This window comes from Zonotrichia albicollis, unplaced genomic scaffold (genome assembly GCF_047830755.1).
Source record: "Zonotrichia albicollis isolate bZonAlb1 unplaced genomic scaffold, bZonAlb1.hap1 Scaffold_257, whole genome shotgun sequence".
NCBI classification, from domain to species: domain Eukaryota; kingdom Metazoa; phylum Chordata; class Aves; order Passeriformes; family Passerellidae; genus Zonotrichia; species Zonotrichia albicollis.
In genome coordinates, this window is record NW_027428429.1 from 1,112,416 (window position 1) to 1,132,321 (window position 19,906).

The 19,906-nt window shown below is 46.1% G+C and overlaps 1 protein-coding gene across 1 annotated transcript; it reads right to left on the reverse strand.

Annotated features, from left to right (window-relative positions):
* Positions 1-11,188: 11,188 nt before the first annotated feature.
* Positions 11,189-12,121, reverse strand: LOC141727876 (olfactory receptor 14J1-like). The gene has a single exon (XM_074534160.1). The coding sequence runs from the start codon at positions 12,119-12,121 to the stop codon at positions 11,189-11,191; it is 933 nt and encodes a 310-aa protein (XP_074390261.1).
* Positions 12,122-19,906: the final 7,785 nt, after the last annotated feature.

Genomic DNA, 19,906 nt, shown 5'->3' on the forward strand with positions numbered 1-19,906 from the left:
TGCTGTGGATCAATTTATATCCTTCTGACTTTTGTCAGCTGCTCCACTTTATCATTCTACGCTATTTATAAAATCTGATAGTGTGCATGGGTTTTAACTCATCCTATATGGATTTGTTAGTATTGAGTTTGTAAAAGCAACCATTCAAATCCTCCCTTTGCCAAACCTCTTTTCCATTCACTTGTCAATGAACATTTTCACTGACAAAACCATCGTGTGGCACCTGCTGGGCCAGGGCTCCATGGGCATCCAGCTGGGGCCCACAGGAGCCTGGAGTAGAGCCTGCGTGGCCCAGGGCAGAGAACGGCTTCAGTAGGGGTGCAGCTGCCGGCCACACACAATGAGCAGCGCGTTCAGGGGGTGGCTCCAGCCTGAGGCTGGGGCTTGCAGGGCGTCCTTACAACACGGAATCTCCAGATATGATCCCCCGTCAGCTTCTTCTGGAGATCCCTCCTGTGCAGGAATCTGGCTGAACAATGCAACATTTCCCAGAAGGCCTGGAAAGCGTGGATGTGACGGTGGTCACAGGGGTCTTCTGTTGAAGGAAGAGACGAGGATTTGACTCCATATTTCAGAAAGCTTGATTTATTATTTTATTATATATATAACATTAAAACTATGCTAAAAGAATAGAAGAGAAGGTTTAATCTCAGAAGGCTAGCTAAGCTAAGAATAGAATGGAATGAACAACAAAGGTTTGTGGCTGGGACAGAGAGTCTGAGCCAGCTGGGCTGTGATTGGCCATTAATTCCAAACTTCCACATAAGACCAATCACAGACCCGCCTGTTGCATTCCACAGCAGCAGATAACCACTATTTACATTTTGTTCCTGAGGCCTCACAGCTTCTCAGGAGGAAAAATCCTAAGGAAAGGATTTTCATGAAAAGATGTCTGTGATATGCGGAGGCAGCACCTGCTGCAGGGGTAGGGCTTGGATGTTGGGGTGAGGAAGGGAATGGAAGAGGACCATGCCAGATGCCTTTTTGAGTGGCCAAGGCAGGAGAATCTCGCACCACAGCATTCAAAATGGGAGATCCGGCCATGTGGCCAGTGCCATCTTGTCCAATAGAAGTTGATGGTAGTTCAGGAAAAGCGGTGTAAAAAAAGGGGTTTGGTTAGAGCCCAGCCTGGCATGGCTGTGGGTGGCCAGAGTAGCTTCCCCAGGCAAGTGCTGTCGGGGTGCCTGCAGTACCAAAAGCATCTCCATTTCGGCTGCCTCAGGAATTCCCCCAGCCCACCAGATGCCTGAGCCCAGATGGTGTAATCAAAGCCTCACCAGAGAATATTAGAGGACTCTTTGCATGGCAGATCCAGCAGGGTTTATTGGGGGAAAATCCAGAGGTCCGCGTGAGTTAATGGTGAGGAGAGAAACAGGAACAAGCAGGAACACAACCTCTGCTGAAGGGAACCAGGGGAGAAGAGCCAGGAGCATGGGGAGCCAGGGTACATAACTGGGGGAAGGTAGGAGAGGTCAGGGTACAAATTATCCAATGGGAAGGGAATCAGGGGTGGAGTTGAGGTGGGGTGACACGGGATACACCAATGGCGGAGTAGAGTGGCAGGGGTGTCTCAGAGAAAGCCAATGGAGGAACGGGGAGTACAGAACTTTCTGAAACTTGGAGATGAACAGCAGTCGATTGACAACAGCACATTAACATTACCAAGCAAAGAACCATGGGGAATAGTGCCAGTCTCTCAGCCTAACCTAAACAGTGGTATCCTCCCATGGCATTCCAGGTTCATCTTCTCTATGGCTGTCTCGCACATATGGCCAGTACCAGCTTGAGAAAGGGACAGGGCAATAACTGGACATGGCATCAGGCAGTTAGCACTCCTGTGCCTTTTTAAGGCAGTTTCTACCTCTAGACCTGTCCCGAGGGGATGAGAGGAAAAGAGGACAGGGGGCGGAATGCCTGTAGCAGTGTGGGGTTTAGATGGTGGTTGCTGCTACCTATTTCCCAATAAGCAGTTGCTGTGGAAAGGCTGCTTGTGTGAGCATTCAGGCAAGGCAGTCAAGTCCACACACCCCACACTCACCACAGCTAGCTCAGCCAAGAGAGACACCAGGGCCTTTTATATGGTCGGTTCCAGCGAGGTTTATTTCAACACACCAAAGGGGAACCAGAGGCAAAAGACAGACCATGTGCTCTGCACATGGTTTAAGTGCGAGAGGGTATGGGGGTGGTACAAAGGGCAGGACAAGTGGGATTGGCTTTCAGGGAAGACACGGCCGGCCAATCAGCGAGGAAACAGGGAAAAGAGAAACCAGGGGAAGCTGGCACATATGGGGAAAGGAACTGGGATGTATCACTGTTCAGTAAAAGTCTATGAGGAAGATCTTTCTGTCCACCCGAGTGGGGGGAACTCTATGGTAATTCTCTCCAAGGCAGGGCTCTGGGGATTTCCCTGAGGAGGATGAATCAGAGGATTCCACACTGGTGCCCATGGCTGCAGCACTGGGCAGGGGCGCAGCTGCCAGCTCCACACACTGAGCAGTGCAGTCAGGGGGTGTGAGAGTCTACCGGAAAATCTTTCATTTTTGCCTCACAATTGTCTTTGTGGTAAATAGGTATGATTCGTGCTGATAAAAATTGAAACAGTAATCAATATTGATACAGTAATTAATATTTGAGAATAATAAAACAGTTAATAGTTAAAGTTGTAATGCCAAAGAAGAAATGGAAAGGAGGGGCTCCACCCATCCCCCCCTTCCCAGCAGATGTTCTCAAGGACCGCAGGAAAGAAGCTGAAGATACAGTTGCTAAAAATGACTAAGAACCTGGTTGGGTCCAAGAAAATGCTAATTATAAGGGACTTATTGCTTTGATATGTTAATGCAGTGATATGTTAGTCTTGGCTTACATTGTACTGGCTTGGTGCACATGTGTAACCCAAAGGTGAATTAAAGGACAACGAAGAAGACTACAGGGCCTTCATCAGTGACGACCCCCAAAGACTTGTGCGACCACCAAACCGAGTGGTGGTGCATGCGTGGTAAAGGTGGTAATGAAGGCGGAGACAGAAAAGTGACGAACAGAAAATAGGAGGAGATGGCATTGACACATGGCATATAAGGGGTGATTTTCACTTGGCAAGCTTGTACGTGAAGTGGCAAGGGTCAAGAACCCTGCCCTCCTTACCCCGCGGTTGTTTTTGCTTATGCGCTATTATTTGAACCAAATTATCCCTTATTTATATTTTCTAAACTATTTAATTAAAATTGTTACTACTTTTAATATTGTTTGGCCTTTTTATGATGGGATAATTGAGCAAACATAACAATTTTGGTGCCGATACCCGGGTCTCTTTTAACTCCGGGGAGGTGGACAGCTTCTGGGAAGGAGATCCCCACCAGACTTTTAGGTGGTCCCAAGGCTAGGCCACTCTCCCTTGGAAAAAGAGAGTTCTTTTTACAATAACGCATAAGCAAATTAGTTATTGGAAGCGCGCAGGAGAGGCTCCCATCAGAGTGCCGGCTTTAGGAGAGAGAGTACCCATAGAAAACTGCTTTGTGCACGAAGACCCTCGTGAGAAAAGGAGGCTGTGAGTATCACGAGGTTTTGGGTCGGGGGGCGGCTGTATGTGGGTGTGAGTGTGTGTGGAGCGTTTGAGACGGGGGCTGGGCAGTCCCGGACCCCTGAAGGGATTGGGACCTCCCAGTACCGCGTTTTCGTGTTCTCCGTGAGGAGACCGGCCGGAAAAGGAGGGAAGCGAAAGAAAAGTGAATGAGTGGGGACCCCGGGAGGGTTTGACCCAGGGGGAAGGAGGAGATCCCTGGTCCAGGCACCTGTGGGAAGGTCCTTGGGCAGGAGGGATTGACTCAGTAGGGAGACTGAGAGAGTGAATGAATAGGTTCAATTTCCTTGGAGGGGTTGGTAGCAGACAATTTAGTACGTGATTAAATGGTGAGAGGACGTGGCTAATAGATTAAGAGGGAGAGAGAGGAGTGGAACAAGTAGATTGCAGAGGGAGACATAGGAGTGGAACAAGTAGATTAAAAAGGCAGCGTGACAGAGTAATGAGTGAGGAGTTGAGCCACGGGGTGAGTGTGGGAAACTAAGACTCTCCCGCTACTGGGGATTTCTTAGTTTGTTGCCGCCAGAAATGGGTCAGGGAAAGAGTAAGTTCCTTGACCCAGGGGCTGCGGATTGTGTGAAAAATTCGCAGTGGTTTGAGGTATCTAGGAGCCGTGAGGGGGGTTCTCAGGGGGGGAGTGTTCCTCAGGACAGCCCACTGGGGATGATAATGCGGTTTTGGGATGAATGGGAATCCCGAAGGGAAGAAAATCAAGAAATTCAGAGGGCAGTGCCTAAAGGACATAATGAAGAAAAAGTTTGAGTGAGCATCAGAAAAAATATGAGTCACCGACAAAATGTTTAAAAAGATTAAAAAGAGACTTGCAATTATATTCAGGTATAGATATTAATACTGCAGAAGGGCAGATTCTGTTAAAAATTCAGTTTGTGACCAGATCTTGCAGTGACATTAGGAAAAAGCTGGAAAAATTAGAAGATTGGTAAGACAGGGGACTGCAAGAGTTACTGAGAGAAGCACAAAGGGTGTTTGTAAAGAGAAATGAGAAAAAGCAGAAAGCAGATGCCAGAATTTTGGTGGCAGCAGTTCAAGAAATGCTGGCAGCTTTGAATACAGAAAAATCTGCAGGGAAAAACAAACAGCAAACATCAGGATTCATTTTTAAGAATACAGGTCCTGTGTGTTTTTCCTGCCACGAGAAGTGACATTTAAAAAATTCTTGCCCCACTTTGAAGGGTGCGGGACCCACCTGTTTTTATTGTCATAAAAAGGGGCACCTGCAAAAAAATTGCAGAAAGAAACAGCAAGATGAGAAAACTCTGATGAGAATCAGAGAGGGCAAGAGCTTTGTTTAATGAAGAGGACCAAATTACACCCAGAAGAGGCCTTGATAATAAAGCTAAGAGTAGGTCCTCAGAGTGAAGAAGTCGTATTTTTAGTCAATACAGGAGTTTCTTGGTCGACAGTGACAAAATTACCCCAGGGATGTGAGATAAGTAGTGAGCGAGTTTCAGTAATCAGAATTACAGGAGAGGCTTTCCCTGTTTCTGTAATAAAAGGAGTGCAAATTGAAACAGATGACAAATTTGGAGCAAATGATTTATTGCTGATACCAGAGGCCGAGAATAATATGTTAGGCAGAGATCTAATAATAGCCTTAAATTTACAGATAAAACCCTGTGAAGGAAAACTTAAAATTTATTCTTTAACTGAAGAAGATAATCTAGAAATTAATGACACGGGTCGGCATTCAGGTGAAGTGGGAAAAAGTTTAGGGTGAAGGAGTCTGATCCCCTTAGTCCCTCCTGGTCAACACAAGCCTGTGAATTTTATGTATTACTCTGTGCATTTTAATACTAAAAAGGCAAGAAGGGACTATTTATACAGACTCCAAATATGCTTTTATTATAGTACATGTTTTTAGAAAAATTTGGAAGGAAATGGGACTTATAAACACTCAAAGGAAAGGGTTAATACACGGGGGATTGATAATTCAGATACTTGAATCTTTAAAAGGCTCAAAGAAAATAGCAGTAGTTCATGTAAAGGAACACCAAAGAGGGAGGGATATTAGAGTCAGAGAAATAATTTGGCTGATGAAGAAGCAAAAAGAGCGACCTTAAAAAAAGGGAGATACTAAAATCATGACCTTATAAAGAAAAAAAAAAAAAAAAATAGAAATTCAGCAGGAGACACTTTCCCTTCCGCCAGCAAAATTGGCAGCTATAAGAAAATTAAGAGCAACATTTAAGGAGGGAAAGGAAGTTTTTCCTGATGGCAGGATTATGATGCCAAAAACCAGTGGCACATTAGATTTTAGATAACTTGTATAGACAGACACACTGGGAAAAGAGGGCCTTTTGTGATCACTTTTTAAAATTTTATGGGTGTATAAGGGTATTTGAAATTGGAAAATAAATTACCCAGGGGTGTCTTAAATGTTAAAAGGTAAATAAGAAGGTGTTAAGAAGCCCTCCCTTTGGAAGATGCAAAACAGCCTACAAGCTATTTTTAAAAATCCAGGTTGATTTTATAGAATTGCTTAAAGTGGGTCGGTGAAAATATTTGTTAGTTATAATAGATCAATTAACTCAGTGGGTTAAAGCATTTCCAGCAGCTTGGGCTACAGTTCAAACAGTAGCTGAAATATTGTTAGAACATGATTTATATTAACCCTGATTTATTAAGAAGGAACTAAGCATCCTGGAGTGGCTGCGGACCGCAATTCCCTTGATCTCAGAAGCAGAAGAAGGCAGTGGAAAAAAAAAATAAAAAGACTTTCTGAATTGGTGGGAACAGCCTAAAAAGATCGAAGATCTCCTCCAGGATCACCCACCAGCAACATTATTAGAATTGATTACAAAATTGCAATTTTAAAAACTGAGATTGATAACACCTGTTGTTAAAAGAGCTCAGAGACAAGTAAAATGTTGAGAGTGCGATAAACATGGTTTAGGGTGTCATCCACAGATATGTATTGTTTGCACACTCTGCTTTAACTCATGGTGGAAAGTAACTAAGAGAGAAGAGAAGGACAGACAATTAATTTGCTTGCTTTGCTATGGTTATGTATTTCGTCAGCTAATTATAGAACACATTGCTAGTGATTTTTTTTGGGATACCTTTGAGACTGGGAGACGGGAGCCTTCCAGCAGCAATTGGATTAATAGAGAACTTAGATCAATTGGTTCTTGCTTTATTGGCTATAGCACAAATAAGAGAACGAGCAATTCACAATATTATAGACCAGTGTCTCAAAATTAATAGTTGTTGTGGAAAAGAAGTTTATATACCACATAATAGGCACATTACAGGAGCATATTAGTGCTGTGAGTTTGCCTGTCAGAGGCAGTGACTTAATGAACTCCCCTCCCTTGAAGCAGAAAATAATTAGAAAAATCTTATTGTGGTTGGCACATCCCTGAAATTTTGGAAAATACAGGTTTATGGTATTCCGGCCTAATCTTTTCACTGTTCTTTTTGTTTTAATTATTGCTTCTTAACCAGCTAGAACTGGGAAATGGCATTTAAAAGGAGACAAGCAAACTCTGTGGGGCTATGGGTACCAAAGAAACTAAAAGCACCGGTGACTAGATCCCGGGATATTACCTTTGCTACCGAGAAGACTGGCATCTCGGCCCTTTGTTGCAACACAAGGGGCCTTGAGAAAGGTAGAAAGGTGGATTTCCTAAGGATTATTTTCACTGTGATCATTCTGGTACGCTTGGCAGTTGGCCAAAGCCAGAGAGCCACACTGGACAGAGTTTCAGCAATGAAAAAGCAATCAGAGCAAAAACCAAGTCCCAGCAATTTCAACATTTGTGGCTATTGCAATCAACCTGTGTGGATTAAGGACAAGGTGGAATCTGTGTTTGTAACACACCTGTATGTTAGTTCTGCCTGCTACAATCGCAGCAGTGTTATAGATGTTTGTATTAAGGAAGAAAAGATGTATTGGGTAGAGAAAAATTTGAGATATAATGGACGAGCTCTTTATCCCCATGGTGATCAAATTTGTCCTCAATATGAAAGATGCATTTATTTTAAAAGAGATGATAATGGAAAGGATCCAAGTATTGGCATGGGAAATCGGGCACTAAAACAAAAATTGAAAGAGAAAATAAAACAAAAAAAAGAAATAAAGGGAAATAGAGAAAAGAACAGGAGAAAAGAGTCAACAGAATTGGCTGAATTGTATAAACAGCTAAAACAGTATTACAAAGATTGGGATTTGCCAGCCTTGAATAAGAATCTGTTTGTGGGATTGATGCAAAGGATTGCTACAGAATTGGAATTATTCACATGTGGGATTTGTGGAGGTCTAAAAATGGCTGAAAGATGGCCATGGAGAGGTGAGAGCTTAGCTCCAGAGCAATTTTTAAAGTGGAACCACACCCAAATTTCTGGAACATTGAAGAGACCTGAAGGATGGATTTTATGCCATCAAGTAATTGGAATTTTTTGTAAAACTCGAGAAGGAAAGAAATTTAATAAAATAGTAGGGCAAACTCCTTGTAAATCCACACTGGTGGTTAATATGGATAATCGTTTAAAAACTTGGCAACCAGAAAACCCCGCTGGATGTTGGGGACCACGAAAAGAAATAAATTTTGAATGGAATAAACAGATTAATTTATGCTGGTACAAAAGTCCTGGAGCTAACCCCTACCAATCCATCGACAGCCTGAGGTCTTATTGGGAACAACTGGAGAAAACTGATAAGAAATGGAAAGCCTCAGATGGGATATATTGGATTTGTGGGCAACGAGCATACAGTGAGTTACCTCAAAAATGGGGAAGAACCTGTACTTTGGGGAGAATACAACCCTCCTTCTTTGTTCTACTGAGGTCTAGGAGCAATGTGCTAGGAACTCCACTGTATGAAACCCTGCAGTGGAATAAAAGAGATTTTAATTTAAATTTTCCAACAGCAGGAGGAAATCAAAACTGGGGGGAGGACCAATGGCCTGGAAAACAAATTGTAGCATATTATGACCCAGCAACATGGGCTCAGGATGGGTCATAGGGATATAGGACCCAAGTTTATCTGTTGAATAGATTAATAAGGCTGCAAGCAGTAGTGGAGGTGGTGTCAAATCACACCTCTGATGCCTTTAAAATGTTGGCCAGGCAATATACACAGATGCGGGCGTTTGTGTATCAAAACAGGATAGCCCTACACTATCTGTTAGCAGAAAAAGGAGGAGTTTGTGGAAGATTTAATGAACTTGAGTGCTGTGTAAAAATTGATAATTATGGGGAAACTATCACTGAACTTGCAGAGAAAATTAAAAGAGTGGCTCATGTGCCGGTACAGAAGTGGAATTCAATCTTTAAAACAAATTGGTGGGATAACCTCTTTGGAAGTGTTTGGAGGAAAAAGTTAGAGTTCATATTGTTATGCTCAATTCTGGGACTTCTGTGTTTTTTTAGGTTAATTCATTCCATGATTCAGGAGATGCAGATTAAAAAAATGTCTCTAGATTCAGAATCAGCAGAAAAAGGAAAACCAAGGTCTGTAATGGTTTTAAAAGCTAAATCAACCCCTGTTAAAGAACAAGGACCTAAAAAGATTTAAATAGACCAAAAAATGCTAACGAAACTTGAAAGACAGTGTGAAAAGACTCGAAGCAGTAATAGAAATGCTAGAAAAGTTTGAAGCTGGAAAGAGACAACGAGAAAACCAAAATTTTGAAAAATAGAAAAGATATCAAGGTACAGCTTTTTAAATACAGCACGAGTCATAATGATCAAAAAGAGAAATAGGGGATTTGTGATAAATAGGTATGATTCGTGCGGATAAAAATTGAAACAGTAATCAATATTGATACAGTAATTAATATTTGAGAATAATAAAACAGTTAATAGTTAAAAGTTGTAATGCCAAAGAAGAGAGGAAAAGGAGGGGCTCCACCCACCCTCCCCTTCCAAGCAGATGTTTTCAAGGACCACAGGAAAGAAGCTGAAGATACAGTCGCTAAAAATGACCAAGAAACTGGTTGGGTCCAAGAAAATGCTAATTATAAAGGACTTATTGCTTTGATATGTAGATGCAGTATATGTTAGTCTTGGCTTACATTGTACTGGCTTGGTGCGCATGTGTAACCCAAAGGTGAATTAAAGGACAACGTAGAACACTACAGAGCCTTCATCAGTGATGATCCCCAAAGACTTGTGCGACCACCAAACCAAGTGGTGGCGCATGCGTGGTAAAGGTGGTAATGAAGGCGGAGACAGAAAAGTGACGAACCAAAAATGGGAGGAGATGGCATTGACACATGGCATATAAGGGGTGATTTTCAATTGCCAAGCTTGTACGCGAAGTGGCAAGGGTCAAGAACCCTGCACTCCGTATCCCGCGGTTGTTTTTGCTTATGCGCTATTATTTGAACCAAATTATCCTTTGTTTATATATTTTCTAAACTATTTAATTAAAATTGTTACTACTTTTAATATTGTTTGGCCTTTTAATGATGGGATAATTGGGCAAACATAACTGAAAGAAAACAAAGGTGAAGCCAAGTGAATGCTTGGGGCAGTTTGGCGGTGGCTGCCAGGCAGCCCTGGCTCTGAGAAACAGCATCTGCAGTGGGACAGGAAACTCCCAGCTGACGGGAACAAACTTTCTGGCTGACTGCAGAGGCCAGGACAAAGCTGAGTGGTTTCCCTGGTGTCCCCCAGCCCTTGCTGGCCCCAGGGGCTGATGGCATTTGTGCTCCCTCAGGTTCATGTCCCCACACCAACAGCATGGGGATGCTCCCCCTGCTCTGTGCAATGCAAACAGGGGGTGCTGAGCCAGTGCTGCTGTGTCTGTGCCTGCAAGGATGGGGCACCTGTGTGAGCTGGGGGAGAGGCCAGGGCTGCAGAGGGGGATGTTGTTGGCAGCTCCATGAGGACACTCTGGGACGCTGCCCTGGGCTGTGCAGCGCACTGGGGATGGATCAGCCCCTGCTCTGCTGCTCCTTCCTTTCTGCCCCAGGGCCCTTGCAGAGCCCCAGCCATGCTGTTTGCCACCAGCCTGCCCACGGCCAACCTGGGGCTGCTCACGGGGCTTTTCTGTGCTGAGCATTGGCCTGGGTGTGTTCTTGAGAGAGCGTGGGCAAGGAGCCTGGAGCCCCCAGGCCCTGGGCTGAGGCGTCAGCGCTGCCCCAGCAGTGCCCATGGCCTGTCCCTGCTGCAGCCCCGGCACTGCCACCCCCAGGGCTGTGCCCGGCCCCGAGAGCACTCAGGCCCTGCAGCAACACCAGGGCCACCAGGGCAGCGGGGCAGGGCCACGGCAGCAGCACTGGCAACACCAAGTGCTGCTGCTGCTGGGCACAGCTGCTGGGCCAGCACTGATCTGCCCCCAGCTCTGCACACAGACATTGCTGCTGCTGCTCCAGAGAAGGCAACAAAAGGGCATCTCTGCAGAAAACTCTGCTGGGAGATCCTGTAGTTGATTTAAAGACACTGAGAGCACAGCCCCTCATTGACACAGTCTCTTGTCACAGGGAGGGTGCAAAGAAACAAAATGAGAAATGGCATAAATAATGATGTTTATTTGTGGACAATACTTAAAAAGTAAAACAAAGAAAACAACCCCCAAAAGGAAACAAAGAAGAACTATAAAAGATAACTTGTATTAAAAGTGGTTTGCAGAAATTGGCCAACAGTTTAATGTTTCTGAAACCATCCAGTGATCAGTCTCCACACTGCAGCCTTGAGCTCCTGGTTCCTCAGGCTGTAGATGAGGGGGTTCAGGGCTGGAGGCACCACCAAGTACAGAAATGACAGGGCCAGATCCAGGGATGGGGACGAGATGGAGGAGGACTTTAGGTTGGCAAATATGCCAGTGCTGATAAACAGGGAGACAACAGCCAGGTGAGGGAGGCAGGTGGAAAAGGCTTTGTGCCGTCCCTGCTCAGAGGGGATCCTCAGCACAGCCCTGAAGATCTGAACATAGGAGAAAACAATGAACACAAAACAACACAATGATAAAGAGGAGCTAACAGAAAGAAACCCCAGTTCCCTGAGTTTGGAGTGGGAGCAGGAAAGCTTGAGGATCTGGGGAATTTCACAGAAGAACTGGCCCAGGGCATTGCCATGGCACAGGGGCAGGGAAAATGTATTGGCTGTGTGCATGAGAGCATTGAGAAAGGCACTGGCCCAGGCAGCTGCTGCCATGTGGGCACAAGCTCTGCTGCCCAGGAGGGTCCCGTAGTGCAGGGGTTTGCAGATGGACACGTAGCGGTCGTAACACATGATGGTCAGGAGTGAAAACTCTGCTGAAATGAAGAACACAAAAAAGAAGAGTTGAGCAGCACATCCTGTGTGGGAGATGTTCCTGGTGTCCCAGAGGGAATTGTGCATGGCTTTGGGGACAGTGGTGCAGATGGAGCCCAGGTCAGAGAGGGCCAGGTTGAGCAGGAAGAAGAACATGGGCGTGTGCAGGTGGCTGCTGCAGGCTACGGCGCTGATGATGAGGCCGTTGCCCAGGAGGGCAGCTAGGGAGATGCCCAGCAAGAGGCAGAAGTGCAGGAGCTGCAGCTGCCGTGTGTCTGCCAATGCTAGCAGGAGGAAGTGCCCGATGGAGCTGCTGTTGGACATTTGCTGTGTCTTGGCATGGGGATCTGTAAAAAAAAGTAACGATGGAATAGTTGGGTTTGGAGAGGACTTTAAATATCCCAGCACATCTTGGGGCACTTTCTCCCCACTGCCCGCCCAGGGCTCTGCTGCCTGGAGCTGTCCCTGCCAGCAGCTGCTTCCCTGTGCCCAGGGCTGGGCCCTGCCAGTGCTGCCAGAGCCCAACCCAGCCCTGGGAGCTCAGCTCTGCCCTGCAGACCCCTCCCAGCTCAGGCACTTTCCAGGGGCAGCTCTGGCTCTGCAGGCTCTGATGGCAACATCAGGGCAACCCTGAGCAGGCTGGAAAAGCAACACTGTTGCTGCCTGTGAGGGACCCTGTGCTGATTTCTGTCACTGCCTGCTTTATTCAGATCTAACATTTTTTTATTTTTCTAAACATGAACTAAGAGATTAATATCTATGTGAAATTTCCCATCCAGGCAACCCACAGCAGTAGACTGATAAATTTTTCCCTTTTATGCAGCCCCTGCCTTGCTCTGCTCCCTGTATAACCTGCTTGGAAAAGTTCTGCAGTTAAATGCCACGCAGTCCTGAACAATGCAGCATAATCACCACACAAGGAGAACAATTCCAAGCCTTACCAGCTGTCTCCTCCCACCCAAATCTTGTCCCCCAGCGCTGGGAGCAGCTGCCAGGGCTGGCTGAGAGCTGTCCCTGGCAGGCAGCAGAGTCCCTGCCCCAGCACAGCACCCTGGGCTGCAGGACCCTGCTCTGCACGACAGCCCTGGGCACCCCTGGCTGCTCTGCACAAGAGACAATCAGAGAATGTACTCACAGGGTCTGTAGGCATTGGGATGTTCCAGCTTTAGGAGATCACTCCAGGAGCTGCAGCTGCATTGTCCTGCAGCCAGAGGTTCCTGTGCCAAGGGCTGGCAGTGATTGTGCCCCAGGCACTTCTCAGCACCTTCCCAGCCCTGACTGATTGAAGCTCTCTGTGCCTCTGTGCTGTGCCTGGGGTGGCTGCAGGCAGTGCCCCAGCCCTGCTGGGCAGGCAGAAGAGCTGCTCATCAAGAGAAATGTGCTTTTGAAGCTTTTCTTGGTTACCAGGAGCTGCCTCTGTGCCAGGAGCCCAGCCCAGCTCAGCAGCACAGACACAGCACAAGGACTTTAATGAGCCTCTGGGGCTTTGTGCTCAGGCCCTGAACATCAGTCCCTGAGAGGGAGCTGAAGAAAAATCTCCAGAACTCCAAGTCAGAATCCAACTCCAAACTTTCTTGGACTTTTAATGGGTCCCACTGAGGAACACAACTGAGAAAGTGTCCCCAGGCCCCAGGCAGAGCAGAGAACTGGAGGCAGTGATGACAGGTGGGGACAAAGAGAAGCCAAGTCTTGGTGCCCTGGGCCACAGCAGCAGGGTCTGTGCCACCAAGGGCTGTGAGGAGACACCTTGTTCTGAGGCCCTGGGGCCTTCTGGCACAGCCCCAGCCAGGCTGGGCACTGTCAACCGATTGTCCTACCCTCAGCATCTCCCCCTAGCCCACATCCCAGTGGCCTCAAGGATCTGCTGGAAGGAGTCCCTGGGGAGCCTTGCTCAGGAATGGCCCTGGGGGCTCCTTCATGCTCCCTGCAGGGACTGCAGGTTTTTCAAAGGACTTTGGGTTTGGCTTTTGCCTTGGAGTCTCTGAGAGGTCTGTGCAACTATGGCCTCCAATTATCTGCTTTAATTAGTCCCTGGAGAGGCTTTGTGAGTAACAACACTCAGTGGGGCTCATTAATGCTTCAAGGTATTTCAGTTATTTCAAGCAACTTGGTATTTCCCTTCTGATACAGACTCTGTGAGAGGTTTGTGCAGTCATGGCCCCAGTTGTTCGCTTTAACGAATCCCTTGAGAGCTTTGTACTGACACTCAGTGAGGCTCATTAATGCCTTGAGATACTCAAGGTTTTTAAGGTACTTTATGGATTTAAGAATAGTTTTAAGTACTTTTAAGAATTTTCCTTCCCACACCGAGGGTCTGAGAAGTTTTTGTGCCATCCTGGCCTCCAATTCTCTCTTTCAAGAAGTGCATGAGGAGCCTGTGTTGGGTATCTTCCCCCTTTCTCTTTTACAACAAATATGGAACTGAAAGAATTTATTAAGACTTTCTGAAAGCATCCAAACAATAATGGGACAATTAACAATACAACAATACCCACTAATAGAATTAATAGTCCTGTTTTAGCTAGACATCATCCAACCCTTTAGTCCCTTGGATTGGAAGAGTTTTTGAACCAGTCTTTGTTTTCCACTTGAAGCTTCTTGAACTCTTCATTCAGTACTTGAATGCTTTTGTGGATTGACTCACTGTGGCTGCAGAAGTTCCTGCAACACATGCCCTCAGAGTCTACACTGCCATGCCCATGTGCCCAGAGTAAAAACTCTATCGTTGTTCTGCAAGGTGGCCTGTTCTGATGGTCTCTATGTCTGAGAGCAGGCCACTCAATGTGAGGGAGGTAGCATTGTTTTGCCTACTTAACAGGCACCCAAGATGGTCTAATTGTCCTAAAGCTTTAGCTGCAGCCACCCAAGGTAGTGCAAACTGGGGGTACTATGATGTGATACGTGGATTAAAGCTTGCAAAGCCATCTCTGGGATATCATCCATTACTTCTCTGGGGATACCTGCTGCTTGATCATCTGGTTGGCTGTGTTGTCTTTCTCCAGCTAGATGGTTGATTGTCAATTCCGCCCTTGCCTCATTATTAGCATAGTCTGCTATTAATTACTTAAGTAAACACTTCCATCCCCCTTCCCACAGGGTGTATTCTGTAGGTGACAACAACATGGTCATAATATGTTTTAAATCAGGGAGTTTGGGCATGTGCTGTAAACATAGCTGTCATTAGCCCATTAAAACAAGGTAAGTTCTTCCTATGCTCTTTAGCTGCCTTTGAAGATCCTTGATTTCCCCATAAACCAGTGCCTGAGACCTGGGATTCTGCCCCCTTCCTTCATAACATATGGGTGCAACGAGGAGTTTCCTAACTATTTGCCAGTCTCCTTCCTTAATTAGATGGTGGACTTCTAGGGTGGAGTTCTGGAGGCATGGCCCAGGGTGAAGGTGGAATAATTGGCAGTGGGGGCATGACCCACAGTCGAGGTGGTAGAGTCTGGAGGTTTGTTCTGGGTGGAAGAGAATGTTGTGATAGCAGGAAGTGGAGGAGCCAAGATGGCAGGAGGGTGGTCAGGCCACATTCAAGCTCCTTCCATCTCGAGTCTCCAGGTCACAGTTCTCCAAGACGGCATGTTCATTACCATTTTGGAACATTGTGGAAGGTCCAAGAAATGCAGGTTTGAGAGGAGGTCTTGAGTTAGGAGTTACCAATGGATTGAGTTTTCGGCACACCGCTTGCTGGTGAAGGGTCTCAATAATTGTGTGGGAGATGGAAAGCATGTGGGGTGCAATGGGGTCCCTTTAGATCAAAAGGTTGTACAATTTAACTCCCACTGAGTCCCAAAATTCAGTAGTATAGGTTTTTCCAGCAGGGGCATCTGGAAAAATTTTAATGATCCACCTCACAATGGATTTTAATTTGTTCTTTGTAAATATTTTGTCATGATCAGTGAGAATTAACAAAGCATCCATATATGCTCCTTTCTACTTTGGACATCTGGCTGCCCATTTTTCTCTTTATCCGCCTTAGGGAGAACAGCCACCAAACACTCCAATTTAATAATGGGATGTGGGCTCATACTATAAAAACACAGTGGCAAAATGGGCAATAAATGTCTTGCATTTTCCCAAACCCACCTGTAATCCTTCGCCGGTGAAACCGTCATTGTCCCTGCAGATCCTGGCCAAGGTCCCTTGAAGCAATGATGAATCTGCCAGGCTGGCACAATCCAAAATCACAGGGGGCACTGGCCTATCCACCAGCTAACCCCAGCTGACATGATTCAATGTCAGGGTCCCTGTTTGGGCGCCAAAAGTCACAATGAGGGTGACTGTGACAAACCTTTCTGGTTCCCCGACTTCAGGGCAAAGGTGGTGAAAATGAAAAGGAGCAGATGCTGGGGAAGATGAAACAGGAAAGCCTTATAAATATAATCGCCTGGCAAAAGATTTTGAGAATATGGAAACTATAAGTGAGATTGAAATGAAAGCAAGCTTTGAGACACCAAGCCTTAGTTACTGAACAAATGGAAAACAATGGTATGGCTGGCTGAAAGTAATCTTCTTTTGATGAAACAATACCCTCTGCTTGCAGACAGGTCCAAGGGTCAGAGCAGACCCTACTAGCTTGGCAGAAGGGGTCCAAAGAGTAGTTTTTAGGATTTAAAATGTAAAACAGTATGGTAATGTAATTATTCTTATAGGCTGTATGTAAATGCTTAAAGATTTGTATCTTGTACTAGATTGGTTACTGAAAATTAGAATATGCAGCACAAAAGAAGATTTATTGTATTGTAATGGGAACTCCCCTCCTCTTTTGGCTATCCATTTTGGGCACCTCTTTCAAGCCCCTCTTATGGGCCTGCTCCGAGCTGTGGCTGGCAGCTCCAAACAAGGCCCCTGCACTCACACCCTTTGCAATAAACCACAAGTTCCAAGACCTGGCTTCAGAGAAGTCTTGCCTCTGTCCGTCCCAACTGTCCTACCCCCCGATGCTTCTACAAGCAGGATCAATGGAGTTGCCCAAAAAAACTTTAATAACAGGGTGAAAAACAATAAACATGGAGAAGTCAAGCACAGGACAAGGGCTGGGATCCAAAGATCTGAGATAAAGGTGAAGCAACTATATATACACTTGGGGGTAGAACACTCTAGAACAAAAATCATAGAGGGGAAACAAATAACCGATAGGGGAGGAGAACTTGGACAACTTAGCATAACAACACTAAAGGCATATGAGGGAACACTCAAACTCACCCTAAGTTAAACGAATGATTCCCAGGGCTTGAAACTTGCGCCCAGGTCTTCCAAGGTAAAATCTGTCTGACTCTGAGTTACAACTGGGCTAACTCCCACACCGCTGCTTTGCTCTGGCCCCTTGGCACCATGTGGCCCAACAGAGCCACAGTGATGTCCTTGGTTCCACGAGGCCCCACAGTGTCACAATGGTCCCTTGGATCCATGGTGCTCTGCAGTGTCACAATGGCCCCTTCATTTCACAAGGCTCCCAAATGTCACATTGGTCTCCATAGGAAGGAAACCACGGAGCCCCCGTGTTTCAGGAGCTGATGAACAGCAACCACCAGAGGCCAAGGCAAGCCTGATCTGTCTGTCCTGGCAGGTTTGCTTGGAGCAACCCTTGGATATTCGAAATTATGAAAGTGGAGTCCTAATTTCAGACATTTTTGCCAGGAGAAGGATGAATTTTTCTATAGTCTTTTCCAGTTGATAGTGGAGCCCTGGAAAAAGTTAAAGATAGAATCTAAAATGTTAAGCTTTGTGTTTTCCCAGATCAACTGCACCTGCGTAAGCAGTATGATAAATTACATAATTATTAGATGGGATGATTGTTTCATAATTAAATATAAATATTATATAACCATAAGAAGAATAATGAGAAACTATGTTGGAAATTCAGAGGGGGGCTGAGCTTAAATTAAATCTATGTATACAATAGAACAATATAAGTTTAATAATTAACATGAAAGTTATATAGTGATAGAGTATAAAACATGATCATTTTGGATGTATGGTCAGAATCAGATTTGGGTAATACCCCGATTCCCAGAGCTCTTAAATAAAAAGTACCACATATATTCCCTACGTGATTATGCGTTTTGGAACACTAACACAGGGCTTGGTACATAGGTGAGTTCTGGCAGTCAGGAGTTAAAGACCAGCCACACCTGTCTGTCCTGGCAGCTTTTGTCTGGCAGTAATCCTTGGATACACAGAAATTTGGAAGTGGAATCCAAATTTTGGCCATGGATACCTGGAAAAAATGGACAGTTCTTTTCCATACAAAGGAAAGCCCAGAGCCTCAGTGTTTCAGGGGCAGATGGGAGTGGCCTTCCACATTCCAAGGTCAGCCAGACCATTCAGGTGACCCATGGGAGACCAAGGCAGCCACACCAATTTCATGTTCCCTTGCTTCTGCAGGGCCCTGCAGTGTCACAATGGCTCCTTGCTTCCATGAGGCCTTGCAGTTCCACAATTGTTCTCCGCTTCCATGATGCCCTCAGGTGTCATAATGGCCCCTTGATTACAAACGTCCTTAAGCATCTTAATGGTATCCAGGTTTCCACAAGGCCCCACAGTGCCATAATGGGCTTTGTGTTCCGTGAAGTCCCGCTGTGTCACCATGGTCCCTTGGTTCCATTGGGGACAGTAGTGCAACAATTCCCTTGGTTCCACAAGTTTCCATAGTGTCACAATGGCCCCTTCCTTCCACGAGGCCCTGCAGGGTCACAATGTTCCTTTGGTTCCATGGGGCCCCACAGTGTCACAGTACTCTCCATGATTCCATGCGGCCTTGCTATGCTCTCCATGCATCCACGATGCCCTGCAGGATCACAATGGTCCTTTGGCTCCACGAGGCACTGAAATGCAGCAATGGCCTCTTGGTTCCACAAAGCCCTGCTGCTTCACACTGGCCCCTTGGGACCATGCAGCCCAACTGGGCCGCACGTTCTTGGTTCCAGAGGAACAGAAAGATGTTCTTGGTTCCACCAGGCCCCAAAGTTTTACAGTGGCCCCTTGGATCCATGGTATCCTGCAGGGTCTCACTGTTCCCCTTGGTTCCACAAGTTCCTACAGTGGAACAGGTTCCATAAGAGCCTGCAGTGTCACCATGGCCCATTGGTTCCACAATGCTCCGCATTTTCACAATGGTCTCCATAGGAAGGAAACAAGTGAGCCCCAGTGGTGCAGGATCAGATGAGAGGCAGTCACCAGAGGCCAAGTCTAGCCAGACTTGACTGTATGGGCAGATTTTTTCTGGGAGTAAGCCTTGGATATAGAGAATTTTAGACACAGAATCCCATTTTTGGCCATGGGCATCTAGACAAGAAAGACAGTTCTTTTCCATAGGAATAAAGGCACAGAGCCCCAGTGCTTCACGGTCAGATGGGAAGAAGCCCTTGACATGTCACGGGACAGTGACATGTCAAGTGACATGTCAGTGACATGCGGGAAGTACTGAGAAAGGAAGAAACCATTTAACACAGAAAATGGAGGAGCAAACTAACAAACTTAAGAACACCCCACAGCATCTGGGGAGGGCATCCCTGGCTGAAGGGAACCCATGTCAATTATTAATTCATTAATTTGGCGAAGGTCGGTCAGGAGCCGCCACTTATCTTTATTAGGCTTTTTGATGATAAACACTGGGGAGTTCCAAGGTGACATGGTCTCTTCTAGGTGGCCTTTCAATAACTGCTCCTGAACGAGCTCGTTGAGTGCCTTTAGTTTTTGCTTGTTAAGTGGCCACTGCTTGACCTGTACTGGTTTATCTGAAAGCCAATTCAGTTTCTAGGTCCGGCACTCCTCAGTGGCCACCGCCCGAAAAACCTGGGGAGCCGTCGGGAGATCGATTTTGGCCCCCCACTGGGGGGCCAAAATTCAGTGGGACCTGTCAGACAGACCCCAGGAGTCCAAACCAGGCAGACTTGCTCCATGTTCCATTGACTTCATTGATGCCCACACTGTCACAGTGTAATCCTTGATTCCATGAGGTCTTGCAATGTCACAATGGCTTCTTGGTTTCATGAGACCCAACAGAGTGACAGGGGTCCCTGGGCTCCAAGCGGCCCTGCTGTGTCACAATGGCTCCTTGTTTCTATGGGCCCCACTGTTTGATCATTGACCCTTGCTTCTATA

Bases quoted from the DNA above. Each gene is read 5' to 3' on its own strand.
- LOC141727876 (XM_074534160.1), bottom strand. From the start codon at position 12,121: ATGTCCAACAGCAGCTCCATCGGGCACTTCCTCCTGCTAGCATTGGCA.